At 43.4% G+C, this 21923-nt stretch overlaps 2 protein-coding genes and 1 long non-coding RNA gene across 7 annotated transcripts; 2 read left to right on the forward strand and 1 right to left on the reverse strand.

Annotated features, from left to right (window-relative positions):
• Positions 1–11943: 11943 nt before the first annotated feature.
• On the forward strand, positions 11944–13814 carry LOC140593282 (uncharacterized). Its single transcript, XR_011993542.1, has 2 exons — positions 11944–13059; positions 13606–13814. It is a non-coding gene; the product is annotated as an uncharacterized lncRNA (long non-coding RNA).
• Positions 13815–15091: 1277 nt separating this feature from the next.
• On the forward strand, positions 15092–17914 carry LOC111838688 (uncharacterized). 2 transcript variants are annotated; one of them, XM_072717302.1, is made up of 6 exons: positions 15092–15319; positions 15395–15523; positions 15901–16094; positions 16247–16394; positions 16785–16989; positions 17068–17914. In XM_072717302.1, exons 1-6 carry the CDS (start codon positions 15101–15103, stop codon positions 17373–17375), a joined length of 1203 nt encoding a protein of 400 aa, XP_072573403.1. In that variant the 5' UTR covers positions 15092–15100; the 3' UTR covers positions 17376–17914. The 2 variants fall into 2 exon arrangements, with proteins under 2 accessions (XP_072573403.1, XP_072573404.1); XM_072717303.1 differs by lacking the exon at positions 15395–15523.
• On the reverse strand, positions 17019–21060 carry LOC140593283 (uncharacterized). 4 transcript variants are annotated; one of them, XR_011993545.1, is made up of 8 exons: positions 20665–21060; positions 20144–20433; positions 19781–19971; positions 19390–19483; positions 19125–19324; positions 18680–19037; positions 17790–18592; positions 17019–17702 (listed from the first exon to the last, which is right to left on the reverse strand). XR_011993545.1 is itself a non-coding variant. In XM_072717304.1 (6 exons), exons 1-6 carry the CDS (start codon positions 20752–20754, stop codon positions 18844–18846), a joined length of 1059 nt encoding a protein of 352 aa, XP_072573405.1. In that variant the 5' UTR covers positions 20755–21060; the 3' UTR covers positions 17019–18843. The 4 variants fall into 4 exon arrangements, 1 of the variants encoding a protein (XP_072573405.1); XR_011993544.1 differs by having other exon boundaries at positions 17790–18147; positions 18235–19037; XR_011993543.1 differs by having other exon boundaries at positions 17790–19037.
• Positions 21061–21923: the final 863 nt, after the last annotated feature.

Genomic DNA, 21923 nt, shown 5'->3' on the forward strand with positions numbered 1-21923 from the left:
TCCCTCCTTATTGGAGGAAGAGGAACTTGAGTGGGACCCTCGGGAATCACCCTAACACCAGCCGCAATGACCACCCCTGGAGAAACATCTCGACATCCACCCTGTATCAGGCCATTTTTGCCGGGGCTGATTCCTGCCCACTCTGCCCCTGGGTTCGCCTTCAGTCCCCCTTGCTTCTGTACGGCAGTCGCTAACGGTTCCCCCACCTCCTGCTCAGCTGTCGCCTGCGGTCCCCCTGGCTCCTGCTTGGCAGTCACCTACGGTCTCCCCTTCTGTGCCTCGTTGGGCGTCTACTATCTCACCTGTGATGAAACGTGGGTTACCTGCAGTTACCCCAGCTCTGCCTCGTTGGTCGCCTACACTTTCACTGACTGTGGATTCGCCATCGCCAACGGCGACTTCAACTCCCTCCTCGCCACACCAGTGACCCCTTTGCCTCCCTTCTGGTCTCCTCCAGTGGTCTCTTTGTCTCCCTCCACGCCCCTTCCGGTGTCACCTCCACCTCCTACTTTGCAGTCGCCAAGGGTCCCTCCGGCTCCGGCCTCCCAGTCCCTTGTGGCCCCGGCTGCTCCTGCCTTCTGTTCACCGTGGTACCCTCCAGCTCCCGGTTTTCCCCTCCCTTTGTGTCCCCATCCCCTGGTTTTGAGTTGGTTCGCCCTGTGGGTGGTTTCCCTATGTTCCCTCCCCATCTTTTTTGTTCTCCTTTGTTCCCGCCTGCTCCTTGTCCTTCTTTGGTCGGTGTACCCCCTGGTATTCTTCCTCCATTTTCCCCGGTCTTGTTGTCTTTAATTCTTGCGTTTCCATCCGTGGTGTCCCTGTTCGTGTCTGCATTTTGTCAGTTGTTGTCCTGGTTCTTGTCCTTGTGCCTTTGCTGTTCCCGTTAGCTCATTAATGTTCTTGCTTTTGTTTCCCCAAGTGCTGTTGTCCGGTTGTACCCTGAATCCGGTCGTGTCGCTTGTTTGGCCCCTTTGGTCCCTTTATGCACGCATTGCTCCGATCCTCCTGTGTGCCTTGCCCTGTTATTTACCTCATGTGGAATCCTCTAGTTATCAGTTGTTTCTAGTTGTGTTAATTGATTCTGTGTATTTAAGTGAGTTTCTGCGAGTGATTCCCCAGTCCGGTCCTTAACGTCATAACATCACTTCTGCCTGTTCCTGCATGTCTTTTACCCCAAATATACCCCATGCTCACCCGACTCCCTGGACTCCTGCTCCTGTTTCCCAGCTCTGTGCCTGCGATGCGTGACAATGCCAAATGCCTGAACTAACTCATCAGGAAGGTCAGCCCCATTACAAGACTTGTTGTTGTTGTTCTTGTTGTTGTTATTATAAATTCCCTTATGAATTACATCATTAATTTTAGTGTTGTGCCATACAATATTTTATACTGATGCCGAACAATGGCAGCATCCACGCTTCCTGTCTCTGTAGTGACCAGGAATGTGAACATTTCATGCAGTGTTAAAAAATGTTAAATATCATATTCACTCACTACAATATTATACAGCGTTTTTTTCTATTTTTACCAAATAAACTTGCATTCATTTATTTACTGAGATTTAGTTACATCCATCCATCCATCCATTATCTCCCACTTAATCCAAGGTCGGATCGTGGGGGCAGCAGTCTCAGCAGGGAAACCCAGACTTCCCTCTCCCCAGCCACTTCATCCAGCTCCTCTGGGGGGATCCCGAGGCGTTCCCAGACCAGCCGAGAGACATAGTCCCTCCAGCGTGTCCTGGGTCTTCTCCGGGGCCTATTTATTTACTTATTTATCATATTCCGTCAAGATCAGTCATTGCCTCATCTGTTGTTTCCCCATTTACCTAGCAGGTGTTGCTGGCCATACCAGGCATGGGGACTCAAGTTTGCGAGTTAGACTCAAGTGGCACTGAAGTGGCTCTTAAATTAACTTCCGACTTGAATTACAACTCGTTATTTTTTGACACCTTCATTGATTCATTGATAGCGACTCGTGAACAATAACAGTATTTAAAGCTCTTTTGAAATTTCTACAGTACCCATTGATCACCAGACATACAGGGACATACACTCACCTAAAGGATTATTAGGAACACCATACTAATACGGTGTTTGACCCCCTTTCGCCTTCCGAACTGCCTTAATTCTACGTGGCATTGATTCAACAAGGTGCTGAAAGCATTCTTTAGAAATGTTGGCCCATATTGATAGGATAGCATCTTGCAGTTGATGGAGATTTGTGGGATGCACATCCAGGGCACGAAGCTCCCGTTCCACCACATCCCAAAGATGCTCTATTGGGTTGAGATCTGGTGACTGTTGGGGCCATTTTAGTACAGTGAACTCATTGTCATGTTCAAGAAACCAATTTGAAATGATTCAAGCTTTGTGACATGGTGCATTATCCTGCTGGAAGTAGCCATCAGAGGATGGGTACATGGTGGTCATAAAGGGATGGACATGGTCAGAAACAATGCTCAGCTAGGCCGTGGCGTTTAAACGATGCCCAATTGGCACTAAGGGCCCTAAAGTGTGCCAAGAAAACATCCCCCACACCATTACACCACCACCACCAGCCTGCACAGTGGTAACAAGGCATGATGGATCCATGTTCTCATTCTGTTTACACCAAATTCTGACTCTTTTGAATGTCTCAACAGAAATCGAGACTCATTAGACCAGGCAACAATCTTGAACAGTCTTCAACTGTCCAATTTTGGTGAGCTCGTGCAAATTGTAGCCTCTTTTTCCTATTTGTAGTGGAGATGAGTGGTACCCGGTGGGGTCTTCTGCTGTTGTAGCCCATCCGCCTCAAGGTTGTGCGTGTTGTGGCTTCACAAATGCTTTGCTGCATACCTCGGTTGTAACGAGTGGTTATTTCAGTCAAAGTTGCTCTTCTATCAGCTTGAACTAGTTGGCCCATTCTCCTCTGACCTCTAGCATCAACAAGGCATTTTCGCCCACCGGACTGCCGCATACTGGATGTTTTTCCCTTTGCACACCATTTTTTGTAAACCTTAGAAATCGTTGTGCATGAAAATCCCAGCTGACTGTGAGCCGATTGTGAAATACTCAGACCGGCCCGTCTGGCACCAACAACCATGCCACGCTCAAAATTGCTTAAATCACCTTTCTTTCCCATTCTGACATTCAGTTTGGAGTTCAGGAGATTGTCTTGACCAGGACCACACCCCTAAATGCATTGAAGCAACTGCCATGTGATTGGTTGATTAGATAATTGCATTAATGAGAAATTGAACAGGTGTTCCTAATAATCCTTTAGGTGAGTGTATATATATGAAATATATATCAAGAGTATTCAAATATTACAATAACAATAAATTAATCGTTAACTACGCAATCTAGACTGTAGAACAATGTTTTTATAGACGTGTTTCTTGCAACACATCCCTCTCCTGGTCTGGTGGAATATCACTGCTGTATGCTGGGGCACCAAAGGGTACTGTCCTTCCTGTTTGCCCTCTACATGTCGGACTTTCAGTTCAATACCATCTCCTGCCACTTGCAGAAGTTCTGAGATGACTAATTTTAGGATGCATCAGCAATGGCGATGAGTCAGAGCATGTACAGCATTTTGAACTAGTAGTTACTATAAACAATCCATAGTTAGTACATAATTCCCAATGAGACCCGCGATACTAAATAGTTCCTAATGAAGTAATAGCGAGCTATACCATAATAATTAGTTTACCATACGTATTGAGTAATAGGTACCTTTTGAGTAATAGGCCTCAGATAATGTGGCCCTCTTGTTTGCGCACCTCTATTGAAAATTGAGTGTACTTCATCATGCACTCTGTCAAATGATAACTGTGCATTAGGGCAGGGCCGGCCCAAGCCTTCAGGGGGCCCTAAGCAGAATTTTATTTGGGGGCCCCTCTGTGCCACCAATATGACTAATTATTGTCAATCCTTTATTATTCGCGCACTATAAATCTAACACACCCAATATAAATTTTATTTTTTTGTAGCTGTGTTGCTTACATCATACCAATGTTTTTACCCTTGCTATGATCTATAATTGTAACAGTAGCAAACCCACAGGAGTAGTCAGGTGTTAATTTGCACTGTAACATTCAAAGTCTTGCAGTACCAGTTGGCATACTTAATGTGGTGTACTGAATAGTGGCAAAATAACCTATAGTAGACAATGCTCTTACTGTAAACACTTTAATTTATTTTTTTTGCAACATGTAAAAAGTGCAATACAATCAACACAAATAAAATAAATAATAAAATATAAGGCTAACGTTAACCACTTTCATTTATTTTTTTTGCAACATGTAAAAAGTGCAATACAATCAACACAAATAAAATAAATAATAAAATATAAGGCTAACTGTCAGCTTCGAAGGGGAACGCGAGCACGGAAGCAGGCGAATGAAGCCAAAAAGTCCGGTGAAGGGTTTATTTGAAGGGTTCAGGACAGGTGCAGACATCGACGGACTATACAACGATGACAGATCTGGGGAATACAGACTGAGACTCGGACTATATACACAAGACTAGGTAACAGAGAACGAGCTACAGGTGGGAACAATTAGGGCGAAACAGGAGGTAATGAGGTGGGCGTGGCACACATCGGGAGCGGACGGAGCGGGGCGTGACATAACCCCCCCCCAAAGGGAGGAGGCGACGGACGGGACCAAACCGGGGAACAGGACCTGAAAGACAAAACAGAACGTCAACCAAACCCAGGGAACAGGACGGAGACGCAAAACACGAACAGGGACGAAAAGAAGGACAGGACCTGACAGACAACAGGGAAGGCGGAGAGACAGACCCAGAAGGGAGACACAGGGGGAACACCCACAGGCGACACGAAAGGGCCAGGAGTGCCAAAAGGAGGGACAAAGGGACCAGAAGGAGAGACAGGCGGGACGAACGAAAAGGGAGGAGGAGCAAGGGGAGCACGAAAAGGCCCAGGCGGGCGACGGACAGCGGCCGGAGGGGCCGCAGGGGAGAGGGAGAAGGGAGCAGGAGGGGACCACCCAGGGACCAAGGGAACGGGACGAGGGAGTGACGGAGGGGACATGGAGGGAGCAGGAGGGAACACCAGGGAAGGCAGGCAGGAGGGGGAAGCCGCGGCAGGCGGAGGCGCAGCCGGAGCCGGCGAAGGCGCCGTCCGACGCCAAGCCGGAGCAGGGGGGCCCGGAGGCGGCCGACCGGGAGCCGGAGGCGGGACCGAGGACCGGCACCCAGGAACCAGGGGGGGACCCGGCGGCGACCGCCGACCCCGAGGCGCAGGATCCGCAGGCAGCCACCGAGCCACAGCTAGGGGCCGAACGGGCGAGCCAGGGGGCAGGGCGGGCGGGACCCAGGCCCGACGCCTGTGTCCCCTTCCCTTATGGGACACTGACAGGCGGGGTCCTGGATGGTGTCGGTCTTGTCGGGGCAAGGGCGAGGGAGTCTTAAGGGAGGTCCATAGGGTAATCCCAGAGGGATCCCATTCCAGGCCTTCCTCCTCCCCGGAGGAAGGCGCGGCAGCCAAGCAGTTAGGGACCTCCTCGGGGACAGTGAGCAAGGCTGGGGGAAGTCGAGGCAGGGCCTCAGGTGAGGTCACGGGCAAGACAGGACCAGCGGCCTCAAGCGGGGCCGCGGGCCGGACTGGAACGACGGCCTCAGGCGGGGCCGCGGGCAGGACGGGAACGGCGGCCAGCTGGACAGGCGCCGCAGGAGGAGCGGCGACAGCAGGCCGCATACGGAGCAGCTGCCCCAGGGTTTCTTCCACCCCGGTTAGCTGTGGGAGTGGGGAGTCAGGGGCTGCCATGGCAAACTCCCTGCGGAGTTGCTCCAGGAGCGGAGCTGCCTCCGGGGAGTCTTTTATGGCGGGTTCACCCACCACCCACCAGTACTGTTCCTGCAGCCGGTGAAACCTGCTGCCATCCTCCAGACAGGGCCGTGGTTCCGGGGCCCTGTGGGATGCTGCATCAGGCAGTTCAGGTGCCGGCAGGACAGGCAGTTCAGGTGCCGGCAGGACAGGCAGTTCAGGTGCCGGCAGAACAGGCAGTTCAGGTGCCGGCAGGATGGGCGTTGCCCTCCCGCGGCCAGCAGGGGGCGCCGTCGTGGGGCAGAACCCCCCCCCAAAGGCGCGCACTCCGGGCGCGCCAGAGAGGGACACCCCGGCGGGCGCCACCAGCACGCGGCCAGCAGGAGCCGTCTCGGCGGGCGCAGCCTTCATGCGGCCAGCAGGGGGCGCCTCGGCGGGCGCTGTCACCCCGCGGCCAGCCACCGGGACTGTAGGCAAGCCAGGCAGGGCAGGCGGGTCAGATGGGACAGACGGGTCAGGCAGGAAAGGAGGTGCCGCTGACAAGGCGGCGGAAGCTGCAGCAGGCGGTGCCGCAGGCAGAGCGGCAGCAGCTGCAGCAGGGAAGACAGGCAGGACGGGTGGCGCCGCTGACGAAGCGGCGGAAGCTGCAGCAGGCGGTGCCGTAGGCAGAGCGGCGGCAGCTGCAGCAGGGAAGACAGGCAGGACTGGCAGGTCGAGCGGTGCTGCTGGCATCGCGGCGGCTGCAGCAGGCGGGGCTGCAGGCAGCACAGCCGCGGGCAGATTGGCGGCGGCAGCAGGCAGCGCAGCCGCGGGCAGATCGGCGGCGGCAGCAGGCAGCGCAGCCGCAGGCAGATCGGCGGCGGCAGCAGGCAGCGCAGCCGCAGGCAGATCGACGGCGGCAGCAGGCAGCGCAGCCGCGGGCGGATCGGCGGAGGCATCAGCAGCAGGCGATGCCGCGGGCAGAGCGGAGGCATCAGCAGCAGGCGATGCCGCGGGCGGATCCGGAACACGCAGGTCCGGAGCCGGCAGGAAGGGTGCTGAGCGCATGGGCGCCCTCCCTTTCAGGGCTTTGGGAACCCGGGGAATGCAGTCCCTTACGGCGCGAATTCCGCCTTGCCTCAGACGCTCCGGATGCGAGCTGGCCAGGCTCGTAGCGACGGTGTCCTCAAAGGCGGGGAGGAGATAGCAGGCTCCTAGGAAGAGCGACGGAGTCTCCTCCTGGAGCTCCTCCCTTCGCTTGGCGAGCCGGCGTTGTAGCCGACGGAGGTACTTCCGGGCTTTGGCCAGGGGGTAGTCCTGCCCCGACGGGCGCTCCTCTCGGAGCAGGTCCCGGCCCCGGCTAGCCAGCTCCAGGGCTACCGGGTCCTGCTGTACCTCGGGCTGGGCATGCCAGTATACGAAGTCCTGCAGCAGTCCGAGCCGGTGGTGCTCGGACTGCTGCTTCGTATTTTCCTGGAGATCTGTCATTCTGTCAGCTTCGAAGGGGAACGCGAGCACGGAAGCAGGCGAATGAAGCCAAAAAGTCCGGTGAAGGGTTTATTTGAAGGGTTCAGGACAGGTGCAGACATCGACGGACTATACAACGATGACAGATCTGGGGAATACAGACTGAGACTCGGACTATATACACAAGACTAGGTAACAGAGAACGAGCTACAGGTGGGAACAATTAGGGCGAAACAGGAGGTAATGAGGTGGGCGTGGCACACATCGGGAGCGGACGGAGCGGGGCGTGACACTAACGTTAACCACTTTCATTTATTTTTTTTGCAACATGTAAAAAGTGCAATACAATCAACACAAATAAAATAAATAATAAAATATAAGGCTAATGTTAACCACTTTACTTTTGGTCAGAAAATTTTGCAACATGTAAAAAGTGCAATACAATCAACTAAAAAATATAATAAATAATAAAATATAAAGCTGAATACCAAAGAACTACAAATTAGTCAAATACAAACAGGATATTTTTATATGAAAAGACAAACTAACTCAACTTTACATTCCACCTCAATATTCCACTTTCCGTTAAACTGTTATCTGTTATATAAAACAGAAGCTTATTTTTTATTATGCATCGGTAATTTTTGTCCGTCTCATCCTTTTGCACGAGCATGAATTGACGAGCTGTTAGCTGCCGCTGGTGATCGCTTAAGCGGAAGAAGCAACATTAGCTTGCAATTTAGCCTCGTTTAGTTTATACTCATTTTTTTTAACTTACCTTTATCTTGCTGTTTTTTCTCTTCCTCTGATTTCTTCCCTTTTCTTTCCTCTGCACCAGAAAGATATGTCCTTTTTTGTGACATTATTACAGTTTTTTCCAATTGCTAACACACTAAAATCTAATGTAAAGCTCAACTGCAGAAACTGACACTCAGAGAGCAAAATCTCTCCTCACATTTGCTATATTCAAAACACAAATCACACCTTTGAACACAATAAGCAATTAACTTGACTTCTTTTGCATTAGAGTACACACACTTTCCTACAGAAAACACAGGAATCTCACACCAAGACACTTTTAGCCATTTCCAAACACACCCAATCAGAAAGCCACACCCATGTGCCCATTAGGCTAAAACAAATTAGAGGTAGAGGACACGTAAGAGGTGGAGGTGGAGGTAGGGGTAGGGGTAGGGGTAGGGGTGCACAGAGAGGTGAAAGAGGACAAAGACAAAGAAGACAAGCACTCTCCAATGAAATTCGGGCAACATTAGTCGACCATGTTATAAATCATGGATTGACAATGAGAGAGGCTGGACAGAGAGTCCAACCCAACCTGAGTCGATTTACTGTTGTTTCTGTCATCCGTACATTTCGACTTGAGAACAGGTATGTTCTGTAACACCTACTCTGTATATATACAGCAATTCAAAGTATCTACAGTATGTATATTGTATATAGAGTAGGCTAATACTGCATTCTATATTTACAGTATATGTGTATGTGTTCTTTACTTGTACAATACTACTGCATAATCTTCATTATAAGCAAGAGAGGCTGCATACCAATATATACATTGTTGTCTTCTCTAAGGACTGAGAGACAAGTAGGACGTGGTGGAAGAGGTCGGATGTTCACAGAGGCACAGGAGCTAGAGATCATAAACATGGTTTTGGCAAATAATGCCATAAGACTTAGGGAAAGGACATGGAGTTCTACACCACCATGCCATTCTTGGTCCATACAACACAGGGTTGATCCTGACATTTCTGGACAGATTGAGAGACATCGTAGAACAGGCAAACCACACAGATGATGAAGGGCAACAGCACAGATATGTTGTAGTGTGGGACAATGTGGCTTTTCATCGTGCAGCCATGGTGCAAAATTGGTTTGCCAACAACCCACATTTTATAGTGCTTTACCTTCCCCCTTATTCTCCATTTCTGAACCCAATAGAAGAGTTCTTTTCAGCATGGCGTTGGAAGGTCTATGATCATCAACCCCATGTGCGTGAGGGGCTTCTACAAGCAATGGAGGAGGCATGTGAGGAAGTTGACGTAGGAGCCATCCAGGGATGGATAAGACACTCCCGACGCTTCTTTCCTCGCTGTCTAGCAAGGGAAGATGTCGCATGTGAAGTGGATGAGGTGCTGTGGCCAGATCCACTGAGAAGACATGACGCTGCATAAATCTTGTTTCGTTTTTCATTTGTTTTTTCACTTGCACGTTTCTCATTCTGTTTTCAAAGGTTTAGAATTTGTTGAATTGTACAGTAATATGGATTTTGTTGGTTTTTCTGTTGCAAATTGTAGCTAAATAAATGATTTGTTGGAACCTAATTTATTTCTGCACATATGTCTCTGTGTCCAATTCTCAGCACTTGCAGTTCTGACAGTCCCTAAAGAGATAAAAGTGTTTTGGATTTTACATAGTGGTGTTTGGTTGGTTGGAGGAAAAATTTAGGCATGGGAAAGAAATGTTTACTATTTGGGGCAAAAGTTTGGTTTTCATAAGTGTTTATATAGTTTTGACTGAAGAGCTTCATTTTGCAGAATATGTGAGGTGTTTTGCTCTTTGGGTGAGGTGTTTTGTGAATTGTGCTAAATGATTTGCAAAAATGAGCCTTGTTGTCAAAATTGTGCTTTAGCAATTGGAAAAAACTGTAATTGTTTTGCTGCAGTGACGCTGCTTCTTCAATGAATTTAAGTTAATTTAATTACCGCAGGCATCGTATGGCTGTCATACCCCAACTGTGCATGCATCCTGCAGCAGCCAGTTAAATAATATTGCGTTGTTTTTTTTAAATTGAATAATGGATTTCATTACCAATATGATATCAACTGAAATATTAAACAAATGTAAATGAAAAAAATAAAAATAAAAAAACGATGTAATTTCATGTATTCTTGGGGGGGCCCTGGTGGCCACATGGCCTTAAGCAGCCGCTTAGTTCGCTTATGCCTTGGGCCGGCTCTGCATTAGGGCCTGCAGCAGTGCTGTCGTGCCGAGCGGGGTCGGAGCGGTTCATTGTATATATATCATACTTTTCATTCAATATCATCTTAGTTTTTAGCGTACGAACAGCAGTTCTTCAAAATATAAATTATACAGACATTCTGTGTAAAGATAGAAATTGTTCATCATATAAACAAGGATAAAAAAAAAAACTTTTTAGGCAGTTTTCAGCGTTCTCTAGATCTGTTCACCAACGGCGATTCTATTGGCTTTCATTCCATATATATCAGCTAGGTTTCATTGTGTGTGTGTGTGTGTGTGTGTGTGTGTATGTATATATATATATATATATATATATATATATATATATATATATATATATATATATATATATATATATCGGTATTCATTCCATATATATTCCGGGTTTCATTGTATATACATATATCAGCTTTCATTCCATATAGCCTATTCCGAGTTTCAATGTATATATATCGACATTCATTCCATGTATATCAAAGATGATTAAATATTTCCCGTTTTCCTCTATATATAATAGGGTCTATATACGTATAAGGTCTATACAGTATATAGACGTGTTTTCGACCATCCGAAAAAGACGGCTTTTTACATTTCACTTTTCAAGCAAATCTCAACGTTTTCCAGACGCCCCACAAAATCGTCTTTTCAGCGTTATTTCATCAACTTTTTTGGTGGGTGGGTATGCTGTGCACCGGTCACAGGAACTGGAGCCGAAGAAACGTGGCGCCAGGCGGTATCAACAATATCTAACACGCTTTTCTGTTTTACCACTAGTTCAAATTGCGGACCCGATGTGACAAAGTGCGGGATATTTCGAGTGTTATAACGAGTTTTATTTTACATTAGATGGCAACGCTTGGTAACAGGCGTTGCTTAACCCGTGTCGTAAATTATACATACATTGTATGTGACACAGATCGGCATAGATTGCAATAAATTCGATAATTTAGCAGGTATGTCCCAAAAACATAATTTAGCAGGTATATCCTCAAAACGTTTCTGACATACTAGTCCAAGTCAAGCTGTAATTACTTAAAACGTACCTCCACCTTTTCATTCTGCCCCGCGTTCAGCATGCAGTACGTTTTCTTAAATTATTCTGATTTCTTTCGCATATTCAAATTTAACGGCTTTTAATAACCTAAAAACATAACGCCAGCAAATAATTCTATCGAATAGGAATATCAAGGAGCAGCACGACGATGTTTTGAAACATTTGTACTTAATTTAGAATTTTTATGATGAAATTGTTTAAAAGACATGTCCGAGAGATATTTGGTAATTACTGATCGCAGTCCAGGAATATTATAGCCCACGATTAGCCTTTTCCTTATAATGGGCGTCAATGGAGAAGAAGAGAAGAAAACGCTTAACGTGAGATAAAGTCCATATTCCTAGCATTTTGGATTTGATTTTTTTGTCAAGTGAAAGTCTTTATAATCAGCTATATCTGCGAGAAATTTGGTGTTTATTGGTCGCTGCTTTGGAACATTAAACCCCATTAAGATTTTTCACGTAAGCGTTTTAGAATGTCCCGCGCAACTGCACACATTAACTTTTTAACATGGAGTTCGCGGTGTTACTTGCATAATCATTTATTTACTTCTACACACACGAGCTGAGAGACAAATAAATTTTATCTGTTAATTTGAGTTTTTGCTTTAGAACGATGTGTGGAAATGAAAATCGCGATTTGCTTTAACATCCATTTACTTTATTCCCAGCTGGCATTCGACCGACCTTAAACGTTTAAATGTGGTTGAAATAATGTCAGTTTATAAAAAAACATTAATTCAACGTCAAAACAACGTTGAATACCAAATGGTTGAAATGGTGTTGTTAACTAACTATGGATTCAACATAGAAATATAAATAAAATTTGAGTTGTACGTCAAATCAACATTATTTTTACAACCATGCATTTGCAAAATCTAAACAAATTCCAAAGGTTATCCAGCACTGACACCTGACGTTGATTCAACGCTGACTCCACGTTAAAATGCCAGCTGGGATTAATACTTCTAAGAAGTAAAAAATATGTGCAAATAGGCAAAGCATGAAACTGGAAAAGATTTTATTTTGTTGCATTTGTAAATTTTCAAGTCGTTGCATATAAGAAACAAGCTTCCATTCTTATGTAGGCCTATATATTGCTTTTTGTGTGCATATTGTCACACCGTACACTGCGTTAGATGTTTTGGAGATAAAGTCAGAGAGGCCAGATTGAGGTGGTTTGGACATGTTCAGAGGAGAGATGGTGAATATATTGGTAGAAGGATGCTGAGGTTGGAACTGCCAGGCAGGAGGTCTAGAGAAAGACCAAAGAGGAGATTTATGGATGCAGTGAGAGAGGACATGAAGTTAGTTGGTGTGAGAGAAGAGGATGCAGAGGATAGGGTTAGATGGAGGCAAATGATTCGCTGTGGCAACACCTGAAAGGGAACAGCCGAAAGACAAAGAAGAAGAAATAATAAAATAGAAGGATTGGTGCTGACCTAAAGTAAAAATTGCATTGTAATCCTATGTAATTTTTATAATAAATATTTATTTCTTTTTTTTATGTTCTTCTTGTTGAGGTATGTGAATATTTTTTTTTATATGACATATGACACATACTGTTGTTGACAATATAAAAGCATAAAAAAGCCCTTTTTTACTGAGAGCAATACAAGGACTTGATTGCAGGACGGCGGTTGTCCATCACACAATGGCAGTGACTAGAACTGGATTTTATTGGCTCTGACGGTCCCAGACAATTGCGCATGCGCGAAGTGGGTCTGCGTCTTCATCTTCAGGCTAGAAGATTGTCTGACAGTGGACCGTTTTGGACGGAATCTGGCGGTAACTAGAACTTTCCTGAATACATTTTGAGTGTGCCTGACTCTGGCCCACATATTAATACGTATTGTGTGTATGGTCAGACGTTTAACGGCCAACCGAACGTTCTGTGTGTGCGCGCGTGCATGTGGGCAGAAGTTAATTTAACCGCGAAGCGCTGTGTCCGTGTGTGTGACTTAACTATATTTTGTGGACAAATTTGTACCCAAAAGTGAGATAAACCTGTCAAAAACCGCCAACCGAACGTTCTGTGTGTGCGCGCGTGCATGTGGGCAGAAGTTAATTTAACCGCGAAGCGCTGTGTCCGTGTGTGTGACTGTCAAAAACCGCCAACCGAACGTTCTGTGTGTGCGCGCGTGCATGTGGGCAGAAGTTAATTTAACCGCGAAGCGCTGTGTCCGTGTGTGTGACTTAACTATATTTTGTGGACAAATTTGTACCCAAAAGTGAGATAAACCTGTCAAAAACTCCCTTTGGGGACGTCCTCATTTGTAAAACAGGTTTAAAAATAAACTAAACAAAGTTTTTTTTTTTTTTTTTTTTTTTCAGACGTGGTGTTCAGCTCATCTGATACTACAACAACAAAAATAAATGAACACATGGCAAAATATTTAAAATATGCACCAGAGAGGATGGGTGGCGGTGGCAGAAAAATGGAAAAATAACTAGCCATGTTCAATGTGGCCCAGTGTTTGGGCTGTTCTAGTTCAACAAGTGTTTGTGTAAAATGTTTTACGTAATAAAGCATGTTTCTTTAATCAGTGAAATGTCTTTATTAATCTTCTTCCTGGTCTTGCTTTTACCAATTGGCTTTGTCCTAGCTAGGGTGACCAGATAATCCATGTCAGGGAGGACACTTTGAGCTACTTCGGGTTTTACAAACTACTTTCAAATTGAAAGGCTCCTGTGCTCGGCTAAATAGCTCAGCTCTTCTTGTGCTTTGACTGGTTTATTTCCTTGACTGAAAGACTCATCCAGCTGTTTCACATTAGCATTAGTGAAACATGCATGATTACAGGAGACTGACCAATCAGCACACAGCAAGAACTCAGTGCTCAAGTGAAATCCAGGTCCGTTTAATTGAAATGGTAATTTACAATACCTGTACTAGCTCAGAGTGTCCTCCCTGACATGGATTATCTGGTCACCCTGGTCCTAGCTGACTCTGCATGTCCACTAACTCGTTTATGTATCCATTTCAAGGTGTTTGTTCTGTTGAAAACATCAGTACTTTAGTGAAAACAGTTTAACAAAATAAACTGTTGAAAAGCAGGACTTTAGTGACGTTGAAATTTTAACGTTGATTGGATTTGCAAAATCTAAACTAAAATCAATATTGATTCAATGTTGGCAAATTCACCTATGTTGACAAACGTGACGTTGGAATGACGTTGCTATTTCAACGTTGATTAGATTTGCAAAATCTAAACAAAATCCAACGGTTATCCAACACTGACACCTGACGTTGATTCAACGCTGACTCCACGTTAAAATGCCAGCTGGGTTAGCACGACAATGGGGTTTTAGTTATTCTCATTCATTAGCGTAGTTATTATAAAAAATATAATAATAATAATAATAATAATAAAAATAATAAAATAGCAACCACCAATAATAATGATAATAGTAATGACAATAATTGGTACATTTTATAAACATATGAGAGATGAAAAATAAATATCTGGTTTAATGCCACTTTGTTTGGCTTAAAAGGGGAAATCTCTTCCCAAGACACGATCAAATGGTCCGTGTGCCTTTGCGATCATTCGTTATTCTATTTCCAGAAGTAAAACGAAAATCAAAAAAGAAGTGGTATATTCAGTAGGAAATAAAAAATATATATCATTTGGAATTTACTAAATAAATATCCTCCCATTCTTTTTTTATTATTAAATTAATACGATCTTAGAATAATATAAAATGCTTAAATACAATTATAAAAAAAGAAACATCCTTCCTACGGTATATAGAAATTCAGAATGGGAGGGGGAACTGGTTGCCCCGGAAAGACTTAACTTTGCCACCTTATCTTTGGATAATTCAAATGCGTATCATGGTTTCACTTGAGCCGTATTCCGAGATTATTTCTGACATGCTGAGAAGGCATGCCACACATGCAGATATTTCCCAACATCTTCAAAATATTGGCGTGGGACGCGGATGTTCTGTGATGAGTATACGGCGGTTTTGTGATGCTCAGAATCTCAAGCGGGGAGTATCCGACGCACAGTTGGAAATTGATGTTTCGACAGCAATCACAGAGGTAAGCAATGGTTACAACAAAAACAAATAGTTCCATGTCGGATAGGTTATTAACTTTATGCATAACTTTGTGAAGACTGGACCAACCTTCGGTAGAAAAATGATGACTGGCTACCTGGCGTCTAAAGGAATTTTTGCTTCGGAACATCGGGTTGGAAGAGCTCTGCGTGGAATTCACAGGCCCTATCATGAAACGAGATCTAGGGTATGCCTATGTCTGAACTAATTAAGATTTAAGCATAAAACGGAGATTAATTTACTTAATTCTGAGGTGGGCCTTTATTAAGCTAGGTAATGCCATAATGCAAATGCACAAATACCACTACTGGCCCGAGGGAGGTGTTGAATTCTGAAACGCTGCTTTCTCTGTTTTGTCTCAGAGAATATATGATATTTTCTACTGCACTCCGTTAGATGATCCAGGTATAACTTAATGTAAAGAACAGAACTTACCTGGTGTTTTGAATGTCAATGGAAAAATATCCAGCTGATTTTTAATCAATGTTTCACATTAACTGACAGTATGATATACACCATCATTTTGTATTTCCACTTATGAACATGGTTTCATTTATTTTCCAGGGTCTCCGAAACTTCAATCCAGTGCCCTATCATGCTGCATACATGGGTCATAAAGTTCATTTAGATCAGAATGAAAAACTGGCAATGTTTGGGGTGACCCATGTTATCGCTGTAGATGGGTACAGCAGCAAAGTTGTAGCTTATGCAACAATGCCGGTAAAGAATAATCTGACTATTTATGAGGAAGTTTACAGGTTTGTTTTGGTTTGATTATTTTACTTTTGTTATATATGTAATGTATTTACTGTTTTCAATAGAAAACGTTACATTTGAATCTCATTTTGTATCATAGGCAAACAAACAGTCCTCAAGTATTTAATGATAACACATTTCTGACATCTCCTAGGTCAGCTGTTGTCAACTATGGGCTGTGGGATCAGGTCAGAGTCGACCACGGCAAGGAATTCTACTTGTCACTTTTTATACAGGAAATCCTTGCACCCTATAGGCACAATCAAGACAAACCATCATATTGTCAAACAACATCAACAAAGGTAAAAAAATGTTCTATTTGTACTTTTAAATGTTATATTTACTTATAATTCCATGGCTTTTGTGGACAAATTTTGGCAGTTTCATGAGCCCCTCTAATTTTGTCTTTAATAGATTAGTGTCCGTGTTGGAAATGGAAACTTCATTCTAACACTGTTTCCCACAAAGGCTATGCTTTACATTCACAGCTATTCAGTAGCTTGGTGTAACTTAAAAATAGCACTTTATGTCCATTACAATAAGAAATGCAGTGTAGACATTGCTAATATCTCAAATGACTGTTGTAGCAAGAAATATCTTATACAAAGGTTTACAGAGCCCTGACATTGCTTTTCATTTAAAAACCTTTGACTGTTAGTGTACACATTCATATTTGTGTCTGTCTCCTCTAGAATCATAAAGTTGAGCGACTCTGGCCTGAGATAAACAGCAGGGTCAATTACCCTTTAAAGGAAGCTCTGATCCATCTGACTGACCAAGAACTCCTTGACATGGACTGTAACATCAGCAGATATTGTGTGTCTAACTTGACGGGCCAACTGTGCAAGATTGGAATAAAAAGAGTTGTAGAGGCCTGGAATGAACACAGAATCCCTGGTATGATAAATTATATAAAACATAGATGATTCAGAAACACGTTTTGTTATTTTATTAACACAAAAATTTAAATTACAGGAAAAGGAATCCCAAATCAACTAGCAGGAGGTGGATGTCCAAAAAAAGTCTCAGAAGTGTTACTGCCTCATGCATCTGAAGCAGCCAACCTTTACAATGAGGAACTAAGAAGCACCTTAACAACTGACTCATCATTTGGAACAGACCCTTTCACATACGAAGAACAGAAGGCTACTGTTGAACGGGTTTTCACCGAAACTTACCCTGACATAGCAGAGTTGCTAAACAGCACAGTCAACAAAAATCATTCCCCTTTTAAAGATGCAGTGCTCTATCTTATAAACTTAACTAAAAGGCACATGCAGTAATCTTATGTATATAACAAAGAAAAAAGTTATATATTCCTGTTCTAGGGTCTCATTGAACACTGAGAACACAGTATAATAAACAATTTAACAAATAGGCTACTTAACCTAAAAGTGTGGTCTATAGATGCAGCACCTAATCCACATTCATGACATCCTTCAAGGCAAACAATCCCTCAGACAGGCCAGCAACAGTAATTACATTGGTTCTGAAGTTTTCCTCTCTACATTTCACACACTGTGATGCATTTTGAAGCCACTGGTCAATGCATACTTTGCAACCTATTAGGCTTTTGCAGCAGGTGGAAAAAACAGGTTCATTCATTGGCCCTAAAAATAAAAAAGGAATGAGGCAAATGAGAAAAAAATCTGTTCCAGATAATTTTATACAGAAGATGAAGTAAAATATCTACATACCTTTGCACACAGTACAGCTGAAAGCAGCTCGCACTTGCTCAGCCTGTGCTTCTGTTAAGATACATGCCACTTGTTCTCTGCTGGTCATCTCAGAAAGTCTTGTATAATAAACAATTTAACAAATAGGCTACTTAACCTAAAAGTGTGGTCTATAGATGCAGCACCTAATCCACATTCATGACATCCTTCAAGGCAAACAATCCCTCAGACAGGCCAGCAACAGTAATTACATTGGTTCTGAAGTTTTCCTCTCTACATTTCACACACTGTGATGCATTTTGAAGCCACTGGTCAATGCATACTTTGCAACCTATTAGGCTTTTGCAGCAGGTGGAAAAAACAGGTTCATTCATTGGCCCTAAAAATAAAAAAGGAATGAGGCAAATGAGAAAAAAATCTGTTCCAGATAATTTTATACAGAAGATGAAGTAAAATATCTACATACCTTTGCACACAGTACAGCTGAAAGCAGCTCGCACTTGCTCAGCCTGTGCTTCTGTTAAGATACATGCCACTTGTTCTCTGCTGGTCATCTCAGAAAGTCTTGTATAATAAACAATTTAACAAATAGGCTACTTAACCTAAAAGTGTGGTCTATAGATGCAGCACCTAATCCACATTCATGACATCCTTCAAGGCAAACAATCCCTCAGACAGGCCAGCAACAGTAATTACATTGGTTCTGAAGTTTTCCTCTCTACATTTCACACACTGTGATGCATTTTGAAGCCACTGGTCAATGCATACTTTGCAACCTATTAGGCTTTTGCAGCAGGTGGAAAAAACAGGTTCATTCATTGGCCCTAAAAATAAAAAAGGAATGAGGCAAATGAGAAAAAAATCTGTTCCAGATAATTTTATACAGAAGATGAAGTAAAATATCTACATACCTTTGCACACAGTACAGCTGAAAGCAGCTCGCACTTGCTCAGCCTGTGCTTCTGTTAAGATACATGCCACTTGTTCTCTGCTGGTCATCTCAGAAAGTCTTGTATAATAAACAATTTAACAAATAGGCTACTTAACCTAAAAGTGTGGTCTATAGATGCAGCACCTAATCCACATTCATGACATCCTTCAAGGCAAACAATCCCTCAGACAGGCCAGCAACAGTAATTACATTGGTTCTGAAGTTTTCCTCTCTACATTTCACACACTGTGATGCATTTTGAAGCCACTGGTCAATGCATACTTTGCAACCTATTAGGCTTTTGCAGCAGGTGGAAAAAACAGGTTCATTCATTGGCCCTAAAAATAAAAAAGGAATGAGGCAAATGAGAAAAAAATCTGTTCCAGATAATTTTATACAGAAGATGAAGTAAAATATCTACATACCTTTGCACACAGTACAGCTGAAAGCAGCTCGCACTTGCTCAGCCTGTGCTTCTGTTAAGATACATGCCACTTGTTCTCTGCTGGTCATCTCAGAAAGTCTTTTAATTGCCACCGTCACATCCGGAAGACTTTGGGCAGCAAGAATCACCTCTTCAATCTTCTCATAGACATCGTTCAGGCCGGCAGTGTCATCCTCTTTTCTAGTAAAGATGTAATTAATTATTGTCTAATTTGAAGCACTTTGTTCCATATAAAGGGTAGTTACCTTGATCTTCTTCTTTTGCCACTTTGCAATTCTGCAAATTCAGTCTCTGCTACAGCAATAACTTTGCGGGCATTTTGTTTCCAGTAGATGGATCCTGTGGAGGGGAAACAAACATTAGCAGATTTCACTAATAAGAAATACATGTAACATACATAATATTAAAATTACGTATTTTCCCCATTTCTCTGTCTACAGGATAGTAGATACAAAACCTTATTTCTGTAGTGTTTACAATTGAGACATTCATTTTATGAAAATATCAGGATCTTAACAGTGTACAGTGTGTTCTGTGTACATGTGAGGAACATTCCATTAGAACTAGCTAAGAACATAAATGAGTATTTCTATTGTAGTCCACACAAATTTTAAATTAAATAAAATATAACTGTACCTCTTGTTCCCTCAGAATCTAGAACTTCATTACCCTGTGCATCTGTGAGGACTAATGGGTCATAGCTTCCAAGAGCCTCTTGGACTTTACTAAGTATGCCCAGCACAGTAGCCTCGCTCTCCAAGAATCGGATCACCACCATTTTGCTTGGTCTTAGTTTGCCATTCACCGAGTCAGCAATGAACACAGATCTAGAATATGATGTAAAAAATACTGTCAATACCTTGAGCACAAATCACATTATATGTATATATACACACACACACGGTACATTAATGAAAAGAGACAGCATGGTAAGAAAAATCTAAGAGTAAACTATGGATTTTACTTTAATATTCATGAATGAACTGAAGTTAAACATACCGCTGAAATGAGCGAGTCATCGAGGCTCGTGGAGGAACAGCAGAAGAAACGGCAAATGAACTTGAAGCAGCGGGTGAACCCAGAGCAGCACTTGGGCGGGAAAAGGAGAAGCGCTGGGTGGTGCCTGCGCCTGTGAACTGTGGTGGGGTGCTTGCATCCACATTAGCACCGTCTCCGTGAACTTCATAATGAGCCCGTGGTGTAAGGTTGAACGTGCTGAATATCCCCGTGGACAACGGGAATATGGCTGTGTTTGACTCTTCCGTTAAATAAAGGCTTTGTGCTGATACCTAGGTTGTTCATTAAAATGAAAAATTATGATTGGCTTGCACTTACTGTAGTAATCAAGCATTTTAAATAATACATCTTTTGGAACTTAGTCAGTATTGTAAATTAAGTGTAAAAATCTATTAAATCTACCGAACTTTTTAGAATGACTAGCTAGCATGCCCACACGTCACTTGGAAAGTGAAGTGTCTAGCAGGAACACGATCCTTAATTGTTCGACAATAATTAATTACCTGGAAAATTCTTCCAATTTTATCTAGCGTCATATCATCCTCTCTCATGGTGACCCGTTTGTGGTCCCTAAAAAGGATATAATTGTCCATGCTTGCAGTCACGCTTACCGAGCAAACGAATGGACTAATAACGTAGTCACAAGTCCAACCTTTTCCGGGTCAAAACATAAGCCAATTAATGTTAAATTACCGTTAGAAAAAAATAAGACTAGACAATGTGTCAAATTATTTTGTTTCAAACATTATATAACTGCAAAATATTCTGATAGGAAAATAAAGCTGTATCTTCATTTTTCTTTTATTCGTATAACGAAATAGCAACAAAATGACTTCTTTTTTGATTTTCGTTTTACTTCTGGAAATAGAATAACGAATGATCGCAAAGGCACACGGACCTCAAATAGAATCATATTTGGATACGCAAAAATTATTACAGGAGGCAGTAATGTAAAAACAAAGAAACATGCATGATACAATTTTAGAGCTAAATGTTACATTTCGTTTGTTGCTGATCAGAGTGATCTTGATCCTGAAAAAATGTCCTCTTCAGAAGCAGACTGGGAGCAGCAGCAGTTGCTCCTGGCCCATTGATACAGCGATTCACCGGTAATTATCGAGGTAGCCCGTCCATCCCTTCAGACTTCTCACTGTTCAGATAGTGAGTTAATCATCCCATGGTAGTTAGCTGGCTGCTGGCGGAAGGTCCACTAGAAGGGGAAGCCCTGATTCCGTGAATTCCAGATTCCAATTCTGCAACCAAACAAAAACGTAAGTTTATTTGGAACTATACACTTAAGGTATAATAGAGAAAACGCAACCGTGCTAACCAAGAATAGAGGAGAAAGGGGTAATATAGTCAAAATCGTGCAGTGGTCCATTAGACTCCACCGTAGTGAGGTCGGTCCGTGTACGTGAGTATAATTCGTTTTTCAACTTTAGACGGAAAAAACAAAAACGAAAAAACGGTCCGTTTTCTCCATTTCGACTAGACCAATCCCAAAGGGAAAATTGGAAAACGGCATATTTCGCGTTTATTAGTTGTCTGTCTTAAGAGATCAGAAAACGCCTCGTATTCCGTTTGTCTGGAGGTAGGCGGGGTTATTGGTGTCCCTTCTGTCATTGGCCAGGTACATCGCGAAGACCACGCCCCCCCCCCCCCCCCACAAGGTCGTTACAGAATACGAGTTTCGGGTCTCCCCTGAGAGTCTCTTAATGCTGTCATTGAGGAATTCCTAGCTCGCCTGTGAATTAATACATTG

The sequence above is a fragment of the Paramormyrops kingsleyae genome, chromosome 10, assembly GCF_048594095.1.
Source record: "Paramormyrops kingsleyae isolate MSU_618 chromosome 10, PKINGS_0.4, whole genome shotgun sequence".
Classification (NCBI taxonomy): domain Eukaryota; kingdom Metazoa; phylum Chordata; class Actinopteri; order Osteoglossiformes; family Mormyridae; genus Paramormyrops; species Paramormyrops kingsleyae.

Coding starts and splice junctions, on each gene's coding strand:
- LOC140593283 (XM_072717304.1), bottom strand. CDS start 20,754: ATGGACAATTATATCCTTTTTAGGGACCACAAACGGGTCACCATGAGA. Junction 19,484..19,780: donor AGATTCTGAGGGAACAAGAG/GTACAGTTATAT, acceptor TCCCCTCCACAG/GATCCATCTACTGGAAACAA. Junction 19,325..19,389: donor GGCAAAAGAAGAAGATCAAG/GTAACTACCCTT, acceptor CATCTTTACTAG/AAAAGAGGATGACACTGCCG.
- LOC111838688 (XM_072717302.1), top strand. CDS start 15,101: ATGCGTATCATGGTTTCACTTGAGCCGTATTCCGAGATTATTTCTGAC. Junction 15,320..15,394: donor TTTCGACAGCAATCACAGAG/GTAAGCAATGGT, acceptor AACTTTGTGAAG/ACTGGACCAACCTTCGGTAG. Junction 15,524..15,900: donor ATCATGAAACGAGATCTAGG/GTATGCCTATGT, acceptor TTTATTTTCCAG/GGTCTCCGAAACTTCAATCC.